This window comes from Thalassophryne amazonica, chromosome 6 (genome assembly GCF_902500255.1).
Source record: "Thalassophryne amazonica chromosome 6, fThaAma1.1, whole genome shotgun sequence".
Taxonomy (NCBI): Eukaryota; Metazoa; Chordata; class Actinopteri; order Batrachoidiformes; family Batrachoididae; genus Thalassophryne; species Thalassophryne amazonica.
The window spans coordinates 84,258,824-84,270,856 of NC_047108.1; the positions used below are offsets into that span (position 1 = coordinate 84,258,824).

General features: G+C 38.1%; 1 protein-coding gene across 1 annotated transcript in view; it reads left to right on the forward strand.

The window, feature by feature from the left end:
- The window catches only part of dnah12 (dynein, axonemal, heavy chain 12), a 184,148-nt gene that overhangs the window by 60,398 nt on the left and 111,717 nt on the right, over positions 1-12,033 (forward strand). The window contains exons 23-33 of the mRNA XM_034172638.1: positions 5,290-5,409; positions 5,518-5,674; positions 5,788-5,960; positions 6,063-6,215; positions 6,408-6,647; positions 7,835-8,080; positions 8,172-8,291; positions 8,408-8,517; positions 8,629-8,812; positions 8,948-9,088; positions 9,187-9,270. Coding sequence (XP_034028529.1) covers positions 5,290-5,409; positions 5,518-5,674; positions 5,788-5,960; positions 6,063-6,215; positions 6,408-6,647; positions 7,835-8,080; positions 8,172-8,291; positions 8,408-8,517; positions 8,629-8,812; positions 8,948-9,088; positions 9,187-9,270 — 1,728 coding nt within the window. The remainder of the gene's footprint in view (positions 1-5,289; positions 5,410-5,517; positions 5,675-5,787; positions 5,961-6,062; positions 6,216-6,407; positions 6,648-7,834; positions 8,081-8,171; positions 8,292-8,407; positions 8,518-8,628; positions 8,813-8,947; positions 9,089-9,186; positions 9,271-12,033) is intronic.

Here is a 12,033-nt window from a genome sequence, read left to right on the forward strand (position 1 = left end):
CGGTATTATTAAAATCACTGAACTGGACACTAAAGAAAATGACTATACCACCTTCATGGTCAGAGGCGATTATCACAGTTATACCTAAGGAAGGCAAGGACAAAACACTGTGCAGCTCCTATAGACCAATATCAATTTTAAATCAAGATTATAAATTATATGCACTAATAATATCCAACAGACTGAATTTATTTATTTTGGAATTGATTGAAGAAGATCAGACCGGATTTGTTACTGGTCGACAAACTCAGGATAACATGAGACGCTCTCTACATATAATTCACCACATTCAGGCAAAAAAAAAAGAGAAAGCAGTACTGGTTAGTTTAGATGCTGAAAAAGCCTTTTGACTGTGTTAGCTGGGAATATTTATTCTTAGTTCTGAAACGTTTCGGTTTTTCTGAAAGCTCAATGAATAGCATCAAAACATTATACTCAGCACCCACAGCAAGAATAAAGATAAATGGACGTTTAACAGACCGAATAAAGCTGGAGAGATCCACTCGTCAGGGCTGCCCATTATCTCCTACTTTATTTGCTTTATATATAGAGCCACTAGCCCAGGCTATAAGAGGAAATAGCAATATTCAAGGCTTAGAAATAAATTCAAGAGAACACAAAATAGCACTATATGCAGATGATGTTCTTTTATACCTCTCGAATCCAGAACAATCCACTCGGGCCCTCTTAGACCTATTAGACACATTTAGTAGTTACTCAGGATATAAACTAAATATAGGTAAAACCCAAATTATGACTTTTTTTTAACTATACACCTTCAAAAGAGAATAAAAATAGAATCACAGTAGACTGGTCTAAGAAAGCAATTAGATACTTGGGAGTATGGCTTACTCACAATTTAGGAGATTTATATAGGAAAAACTATGATGATGTAAATAGGAAGATTAAGGAAGACCTCACACAATGTACAACATATATTTTAGATCTTAGAGCAAGAACAGAGGTGATAAAGATCTCGATACGGCCCAGGTTATTATATTTATTTATGTCATTACCTGTTAAAATTCCTCAATCGCAGTTTCATGAGTGGGATAAACAAATATCCAGATTTATTTGGAAAGGTCACAGACCTAGAGTTAAATACTGTACACTGAAGATCAAAAAAGAAAAAGGAGGACTTTCTCTTCCTAGCCTACACGACTATTATCTTGCGGCCCAACTTAGGGCAGTTATACTGTGGTGTGATGACACAAATGAGGCTAGATGGAAAGAAATAGAAAGGAAAAACGGAGATATTCCAATACAAGCTTTGATTGGCGATTATAAATTGGCGGAGGCATGTCAAAAAGATTTAAGTCCGCTGGTTTCTTTTACATTATCGATTTGGTTCGGGGTGGTGAAAAAATTAAAAATGTGGGATCAGATAAGAGTTTTAAGATGGGCTGCATTCGACTCAGAGTTCATACCTAACCAAATGGACTCAACATTTAAAAACTGGTCTTATAAAGGTATAACTGCATACTGTAAATTATTAAATAAGAATGCCATGCCGAGTTTCCAAAATTTACAACAGAAATTTAATATAGAAAACAGATTTTTTTAGGTACTTACAGCTACGTCAATACTTACTTACAAAAGTGGTGAAGATAACAGAATATAATGAGATAATGCGTTTGGCTACACAGACATACCACAATCAATGCAAATCGATCATTTCTAAACTCTACCAAGGTCTATTGAATGGCAACCGTAAATCAACAGATTATATTAAAAGAAGATGGGAGAAAGAACTAGATAAGAATATTTCAGATGAACAATGGGAAAATATGTGTAAATCAGCAATGTCTACCTCTTGTTGTTCTTATTGGAGGGAATTTTGTTGGAAATGTTTGGTCCGATTTTTCATAACCCCAAAACAACAAAGGAGAAATTCGGGAGCTGTTAAGTGTTGGAGAGACTGTGGGGACATGGAGGCCAAACACACCCACATTTTTTGGTCCTGCTCAAAAATTGCTGGATTTTGGAACAGTGTCATACTAGAAATTGAACGGATTATGGATTTAGAATTGTTGCAACCCATGTCGACATTATTATTAGGAGACCTCCCAGAGGAAATTACAAAAAATGACAGATATCTAATTAGAATGATGGGAGCTGCTGCCAAAAAAATGATTACCCAAAAATGGCTTCACCCAGATCCACCAACGTTGGAAGATTGGCTGAGAAAACTTGAAGAAACTCGCAAGATGGAAAGACTAACATATATGCTTAGACTACAACCAGATCTCTATGTAAGAAGGTGGGGGAAATGGCCTAATTTACATGGATCTGATGAATGATTGATCTTAAGCTCCTTCCAAATGTCATATAAATTACTGTTCAGAAAACTTGTTAAGTTTTTGCTCATGTTCATCCCTGACTTCTGTTTATATCATTCATCGGATAGATTGTTACAATAGCCGACTGTTATGTTGTTTTGTCATTGTGAAATTGTTATGAAATGTCTGTATAATCAATTGTGAAACCTAATAAAAATCAAAAGTATTAAAATAACAACAGTGTTTGAACGGAAAGAAATGCTTTTTTATTAATTACAAGAAATCAATTTTGTTTTTATGGCCATAACCATTATTATTATTGTTATTATTATTTTATGTTATTGGTATTAAGATGATTATCACCATATTTTTTAACTGAAAACATTGTAAATACCTGGTTGGCAAACTTCCTAGATATGCACAAATGTTTCATGAATATTTTTAATGAACTACTCTCTACAGCTTTCATGCTAGGAAGATCACAGTGACCTAATTTTATGTCTCAGAGGTAGATGCTTGTTAAAGATCCCTACAGACCTGAAATGAGTCCTGTACCTCTTTCCATTTTGATACATACCACCCCGCTAATGTATAAGGATGTACGACGTATGACGCCGCACGATGGACAATACATGATCACATAAGCTCAGTATAGCTTTGCACTAGTTGCAGTAGCCATTCTCTACAGCTTAACAATGTCCAATCTTGATCACTGGCCCCCTACATAATAACCATATGATCGTATTGTCATAGTTATGCTGCTATAGACTTAAACTGCTGGGGGGGTTTCCCATGATGCACCTAGTGTTTCTTTTTATTCACCTCTTTTTGCTCTGTATGCACCACTCTGCTTTTAATCATTGGTGATTGATCTCTGTTCTCTTCCACAGCATGTCTTTTTTGATTCTCTCCCCTCAGCCCCAACCAGTCCCAGCAGAAGACTGCCCCTCCCTGAGCCTGGTTCTGCTGGAGGTTTCTTCCTGTTAAAAGGGAGTTTTCCTTCCCACTGTCGCCAAGTGCTTGCTCATAGGGGGTCGTTTTGACCATTGGGGTTTTTCTGTAATTATTGTATGGCTTTTGCCTTACAATATAAAGCGCCTTGGGGCGACTGTTTGTTGTGATTTGGCGCTATATAAATAAAATTGATTTGATTTGATATGAATAGCAGAATATACACTGTATTATAACCATGCAAACACCCTTTTAAAAAAAGCAGGATACAGGGCTAAAATCAAATGTCTCCCGCTTTGACATGACTTAATATAACCTAAAGAGTCTCTGGACAAAGTTTGGCACTTTTGTAAAAAAGTGCACGATTCTATCCCTTAACTGCTGGACTAACAGTAGTTGCTTGTTGGTCAGGGAGTGCATACAGGTTAAGATACTTTATGAAGTAGTCCATTATAACAAGTACGTACATATTACCTCCGCCTGTGAGTGGCAGTTCAGTCAGATCGGCTGCAATTTTCTCAAAAGGCTTGGGTATTCCACTGCTGCCACCTGTGTAAGCAACGTGGGTGTGTGTGAAGGAATATAGCAGTCAACACAGGTTTAGGGTCTTTCTCATAACTCCTTTTGTTGAGCTTCCACACACAGCCTTAACCACCTCTTCTTCTCCTCGTCTCTCCCCTCTCTCGCCTCAACAGCGCCCATTAGGTGGAATACCCAATAAGTCTCAACTTGGCATTACTGCAAACTTTTATGCCCACACAACACAAAATGTTTGTTTTATGATTAGCATATCCAATTTACACTCTTACATTAACACAACAGTCTACAGAAGATCACTGTCGGGCTGGATGTGAAATTTGTCTAAGTGTCCCCACGAGTGTGGCATGCTTATATGTACAGATCTGATCACATTGGGGCCAGACAGCGAGGTCTGAGCGCACACAGCACGGGGAGGTGCCTGTCACCTGATCGGGACACACTGACAGCTGGATGACGGCTCACTGCACACATTTAAAAACATAGAAACCACCGCCAGGACAGGTATATAAATAATTACGACAATACCTACATATGCAGTTACATAAGAAATAACAAAAATGAATGATCACATAACACAGAGACATGTTCGTCTGGGCGCTGAACGGACGGGGGTGTGTCCAGTCATACCTGGACGTCCCAGCTGGAGAACACGTACCATGTTTTGAAGGACATGAACTTACAACATTCCTCCATGAGGCGCATGTCTGTGCCTGCTGTTCTCACGGGTAAATACATAAAAACATATATCGCTTTTGAAACGGGCTGGAGAGCACGCACATTGACAGGCTGTTCCAGCTGGAACGGACTGTCAGTTCACGTGGACACGCAGCAGGCGATCTGAATGTCATGTCTGTCTGACAGGACACGTGTGTTCTGTGAGCAGTGCACCGCAGGACCATATGACAAGCCAACAGTGTGACAAATATGCCACTTTCAGTCATGTATCAGCAGAAATACGCTGTAACAAACACCGTTTGGTCAGTTATTATGGCATTGATTTTCTCTTTTTTTTAAAAATACATTGTCGTGCAGTGGTTAAGTTTCTGTCTGATAATCAGAGCTTACAGGTTTGAATCCCGTGAGTGGCATTTATTTTTTATTTAACTATGGTTATTTAACAGCGGGGTTCTGTATTGCGTCCCCTTTTATGTATTTGTTATATCAACTCAGTGATATTCACTAATACAGCTGGTTTTTATTTTATTTTTCTCCACATCAGCGGCGCGATGTGGTGCACCACCTCCCAGCTGCTCGCACTGTGTTCCTGCTCACGACACCGTCGTGTGCACAATACCGCCACAGATCGTGCATGCCTGCCTGTCTGTCGGCTCGATGTTTTCATGGTTCGCCCTGATTTGTACTTATTTGTACTATGTGTGAAAGAGCCCTAAAATTTGTATTTGTGTATTCTAACAAAAGTTGTATTTTTTTAATCAATTTTCCTACAGCACCATTTACCTTTCAGGAGATCTTATGTAGTGGACAGTGAAATAGTAGTTGTATTTTATATTGCTGGCAGGCCTATGGTGAAATCCCACGAAGCCAGTGGGTTAAGGAGTGGCCTGGACAGGTAGTACTCTGCACATCTCAAATTTTCTGGACATTGGAGGTGCATGAAGCCATTGGAGCAGGACCTAATGTAAGTGTATATTGAAATAAATATTTAGTAAAAAAAAATAGTTTATTTTTAGAATGTCCACATGGCATAGTCATTGTGTGTTTGCTTTTTTTTTTTCCTCCCCATAAGGGTTTAACGAACTACTATCAGCAACTTCAAAATCAGTTGAAGGACATTGTGGAGCTGGTTCGAGGAAAGCTGCCCAAACAAACAAGGATCACACTGGGAGCACTGGTGACAATTGATGTCCATGCTCGGGATGTTGTCATGGAGCTTATTGAGAAAGGTATCAAACAAGTGATATTTGTAATACACAGGTTTACTTTATCCTATATGGGAGATTCCCATTTATGGTGTTCTGAGAGCAAATATTTCCAAAGGCATTGTTTTTTCTTGTAGGCGTATCAGCTGAAACAGACTTCCAGTGGCTAGCTCAGCTCCGTTACTACTGGAATAATGACAATGTTCGTGTTCGCATTATTAACTGTGATGTCAAGTATGCTTATGAATACCTTGGGAACTCACCACGTCTGGTGATCACCCCACTTACTGACAGATGTTACAGAACCCTGGTAAAATACCTGGCATCCCATATTTAAACATAAAAATGTACTTTGTTTCACTAAAATAGTAAACATTGAACAGTTAATTCCAAACTTCTCCCTCTGTTTCAGATCGGGGCTTTTTATCTTAATTTGGGTGGTGCTCCAGAGGGTCCTGCTGGAACAGGGAAAACTGAGACCACCAAAGATCTGGCCAAAGCTCTTGCTGTCCAGTGTGTGGTCTTCAACTGTTCTGATGGACTGGATTACCTTGCAATGGGAAAGGTAACACAATATGGAAATTTCACCTTGATCTTCGCAAATGTTTTGACACTAATAATCGCAATCTAATGCAAATTTTACTTGTATTACACATCATATCTTGCTTGCTTGGAGCAACTGTTTGTTGTGATTTGGTGCTATATAAATAAAATTGATTTGATTTGCTAACATGAATTTTTATGTAATCTCTTACAGTTTTTCAAAGGTCTGGCATCATCTGGCGCCTGGGCTTGTTTTGATGAATTCAATCGCATTGAACTGGAAGTGCTGTCTGTAGTGGCCCAGCAGGTTCTCTGCATCCAGAGAGCCATTGAGCAGAAGTTGCAGTACTTTGACTTTGAAGGGACCACACTCAAGCTTAATCCTAACTGCTTTGTGTCTATAACAATGAACCCTGGCTATGCAGGGCGCTCTGAACTCCCGGATAACCTCAAAGTCAGTTGTGATTTATTTATTTATTTTACATGCACCACAGTCTGTATTACTGAATTTGTTTCCACCTGAAGGAAGCTATTTATTCTTCCATTTTTGACGTTTTCTACATTCAGAATATGTCCATACTGGTTATTCTAGTATTAAAAAATAATAATAAACAGTTGTTATAGGTAATGCTGTGTTTTATTGTAATGTTTTGCTGAAATGAAATCTGTTACAGTAGAAAATGGCATAACACTGCAAAGAAAAATAATATAATATACTATAATACAGTACTTCATTCTGCCAAAAATGTATTTAGATTTTGGATACTAGTAAAAGTGCTGTATTAGCCTTAGGAATTAATAGAGCTTTGTGGTAGCCTAGCTTTCAACCTTTGCCGTCACCTGCACCACGTTGAGGTTATGGGCTTGGACTCTGGGGGGAGTAGTACATTGTCATATTTAATATGTTCAGTGTGACTGACATTAATGAGCGAAGCTCTTCACTATCTGTGTACAGTATATATCATCAAACTGTTTTTTGTGCCATTTCTGGTTTGTGGCTTCGCCAACCATTGAGCGAGCTCTCGATGGTGGCTGATCGGATTATTTTTATATTTTACATTTATAATGAAAGCAAACAGTATGATACTTGCTTTTTATTAGGATACTGTATATAAAATTAAAGGTTGTAATAGACACTACTGATTCAACTGGAAAGTTATAGATGTTGGATTTTGTAAATGTATCAATATTTGATATGTTTTGTAAACGTATCAAATATTGATACATTTGAGGGGGTGGAAATTGAATTGTTTTGGTTTTGTCTGCCAATTAATAATGCAGATTGCTGAGAATTGTCATTTGAGTTGCGCGTATTTCATTTTTGGGTGAGTTGGGGAGGGTTAGGATGCTTTTAAGATTTTGCTGTTTTTTTTTTTCTTTTTGTGGGTGGTTGTGGTGTTGTTAGTTATTTGTCCTAGCTGGTTATTGAATGAGTGACAGATTTAGCGCATCCTTTTTTAATCCTAATAGTGCAGCACTGGACTCAGTGGAACTCCATAATTGATGTGAACTTTCCACATAATTTATATTGTTTTTCAACATTAAATGATCCATTTTCATGCAGTGATAGTGCCTTTCTTATCAGTCTTTGTACTTTATTACCACCTTAACCATTTTTTGTGTGTCTTTGTTCTTGTGCAGGTCTTATTCCGAACAGTGGCCATGATGGTCCCTAACTATGCACTGATTGCCGAGATCTCTCTGTACTCCTGTGGATTTCTCAATGCCAAACCCCTGTCAGTCAAGATTGTGATGACTTACAGACTCTGTTCAGAGCAGCTGTCCTCCCAGTTTCATTATGATTATGGTATGAGGGCTGTGAAAGCTGTGCTTGTGGCTGCAGGACACCTCAAGCTAAAGTTTCCTGATGAGAATGAGGACATACTGGTAAAACGTATATTGTAATTGTGAGCTTCATTTCAAGCTTGTGATAATATTGTGCTAATATTAACTTGGTTTAACACTTTGTGATGCCCAGCTCCTCCGGTCCATAAAAGATGTTAATGAGCCCAAATTTCTTTCCCATGATATTCCACTCTTTAATGGAATAACCAGCGATTTGTTCCCAGGAATCAATCTTCCTGAGGCTGACTATCAGGTTGGATGTATTCATTTTATGATTTGCTCTTTATTATAACATGCAATAAAATGCAGCAGAGCATTTATTGTCTAGGTGTTGGTGTGTATTTGTTAATTTATTCATACTTTTCTTAGTTGTTCCTGGAAGCTGCTACAGAGTGCTGTAAAAGTCACAATGTACAACCAACGCAGGTTTTCTTAGCGAAGATGATTCAGACATATGAGATGATGATTGTCAGACATGGGTAAGTGATAATTAATAAACTCATTAAAATAAATAAAACTATTATTTCACATGATTGTGACATTTTCACATCTTGCAGAATGGTGTTGCGTCAGTTTATTTATTTGATCAGGTTCATGTTGGTGGGGGAGCCGTTTGCTGGCAAGACAAAGGTGCTCCATGTTTTAGCTGACACATTGACTCTCATGAACAAGAAAGGGTATGGCGAGGAAGAGAAGGTTGTCTTCAGAACATTAAATCCAAAGTCCATCACAATGGGCCAGCTTTTTGGACAGTTTGATCTCGTTTCCCATGAGGTATACCGCTGTCTTCAATAACTTTGTATGTAATTGTCTATTCATTTGTTTTTAGTGTACTCATACGGTACCTTAGACAGTTTGCAAGCAGTTTTTGTAGTTTGTCTTCTCATACTTAAATTTTTCTATTCTTAGTGGACAGACGGGATTGTGGCTAATACATTCCGTGAGTTTGCATCAGCAGATACACCACACCGCAAATGGGTGGTGTTTGATGGTCCCATAGATACACTATGGATTGAGAGCATGAACACTGTGCTGGATGACAACAAAAAGGTACAATAAATTCAGAAAGGCACAAACATTAATTAGTAATTTTTGTTTTTCACATTTGCTGTGTATGTGTGATGTTTTTCATTACTTGTCCACCATAGTTATGCTTGATGAGTGGTGAGATCATCCAGATGTCCAGCCAGATGAGTCTGATTTTTGAAGCCATGGATCTATCACAAGCCTCAGTGAGTTAGTGTAATAAACATTGTATGTCTGACAGTTGAAATCAGATTTCATCAGTTATTCAAAAATTTGGCATTTGAAAGTTCAGGTTGGGTATTTTCCATTTTAACTTTTTGATCATCTTGGAAAAATGCATGTTAAACTTCTGAAAAGAACAGAATTACCCAGTGAAACCTGGTGACAAGGATGTTTGGATTAGAGCTACAATCAAATTTTATTTTATTTTTTGAAGAGAACAAACAATGTCAAATCAAAATAACAAAATTAGATTCTTTAATTTTTCCTTTTTACAGAACAGAACAAACAAAACCATGAACAGTGTCTCTGCACAAAATTGGCAAATGATTGAAAAGAAAGAGAGAATGAATTTAAAAAAATTAAAATTACGCAATTGCAAATGTAATCCATTGAGTATAGGAAATATACGCCTGTGCTTAATATATGCCTGAGTGTATATTAAGCACAGCCCTGTCCCACCATTCGGGGTTTTCACGTATCCCATAATCCCTTGCGTGCCAGAGTTGCTGCAGTCAAAACAACATAGAGAATCCACACGATGACAATTGTAAATGAATATTATACTACGAAAATGTCTTTTTTTATACTTTTCATCACGTTAATAAGAGACTGCTGCATGATACCCTGAAAACTTGCTAAAACAATTATAATAGAAAATCCGTGTCTGCTACGTTTAATCTGCGTGGAATTTAATAAGCGCAAACCAAATTTCAGACATATTATATATATTAGTCTGGAACAAAGAGGACAAACAGTGTTGTAAAGAACAATAATCAAGACCTTCCCCAGAGAACGACATAAGGAAGCGAGCGGAGCTCACAGCAGCTCCCGCTGAAAATAACGGAGAGACAGCCTGTGATTCTCGCATGTTGGGTATTTTCTCCTCCAAACATTCTTAAAACTTTTAACAAGACAAACAGAGTCAAAAAACACCAGTGAGACAGAAAGTCAAATTTATCTCGCGAGGAGTGCAAACAGTCCGTACACGTAGTACCACTGAAAGCACTAAGGACTGCTGCGCCTGCTCACTCTTTTTATTAGAAAACCCTACCCACAGCGTGAAACTTGTCCTAAGGGGGGTGGGGGGAAGAACGCATGACAAGTTTCTTCAAGTAAAACAAACACATGCGTCAATAAGTGCAGCTGCGTGGAGAAACAGTTTCTTTCCTTTAATCTTATCATCAAAGGTCAGCACATCCCGTTCTTGCAGGCTCTTCTGTTGCACTTATCATCTGTTCTGCAAAAGCTTGGAGTGTCCTGTTTAAAACAGTAAGCATTTGTACAGCATAAGGTCAAAATAACCTCCATCTCTTCACTCCCAGTCGTTAGTGGCTACAGAAACAAAGGTTGTGCTGTCAGTGTAATAATAACAAGTACATTCTCAGGGTTACGTTAAGACAGGTGCAAAACAGCTCAATAACATTTAATCAGAACAAAGACAAAGGAACAAATGTTTAACAGTGATAAAATATATATATATATATATATATAAAATCTTTAACATCGCATTTTAGATAAAACAAAGGCAATAACATCTAAAAAACCAGAGAATATATTCACAAGAGTTTTAGGCACAATATAAAAATAGTTTTATGTTGCGATGTTAATTGTGTTGTCCATGTGCAGCGGTTAAAGTGAAGCGTGATCAGAGCGTCTCAATGCAGTTCTCAATTTTACTGAAATCTCGCAGCGCGGCGACCTCTCCGAGGTTTTGCGGGATTTGAAACCTGAAAAGCCTCATTTGATTTGTCATCTCAATACCAAGCTCACTCTCCCAAGCTGTTTTAATTTTGGTTACGGAACGGGTGCCAAGAGCGATGAGCTCACCATATACAGTATACTAGATATAAGTGATTTCTGTGCAGTCCAAGGGCATAAAGGGCATCCCATGGTTGTTCAGTAGGGAGTAAAGGAAAAAAAAACAGGAAAAAAAACAAGAGGCACAATGTCTAATTTGAAAATAAATAAGTGGGACACGAGTAAATTAAAATTTGAAGACAAATCACCAAAACTATTAAAAACAGCCAGGCGAGGCTGACACCACCATTATCCATCAGGAGCCGGTGGAGATAGTGGAGGAATATAAATACCTCAGGACACTCTTTGACAATTCATTGAGGTTCTCCCCTAACATGGATGAACTGCTCAAGAAATGTCACCGGAGACAGTACCTTCTTAGAAAGCTGAAATCATTCAATGTAAACAAGGACATTCTCACTACATTTTATTATGCATTCATTGAAAATGTAATCACCTTCTCTTTCACTTCCTGGTTCCACTCCATCACCCTGCAAAACAGAAATCGTTTGCTGTATGTGGTCAAGGTTTGCTCTAAAATCATTGGGCAACCTGTTCGGTCTCTCACCTCATTATGTGATCAACTGACTGTAAAAACTGCTTGCAAAATATTACACGACTCCAGCCATGTGCTTTCTTCGGCGTTTGAGTGGCTCCCTTCAGGACGCAGAGTTCGTCCAGGATTTCAGACTCAGAGGAGAAAGACAACCTTCATCCCCAGGGCTGTCAACCTCTTTAACGCTGAACTTTAACCCCCTCATGGCTTGAAACTGATGCTTGAAGCACATTTTAATAGTACTTTATTTAAAAGCACTTTATCATCTCCAACCTTTTTAGCTGTTGAAAGTGGTTGCATGGAATGTGTATTGTTGATGGTTGTGTGTATGTTATTTATTTATTTATTTATGTTTTAAGTCTTCCAAGCTACTGTCATGTCTTTTTAAAATTGC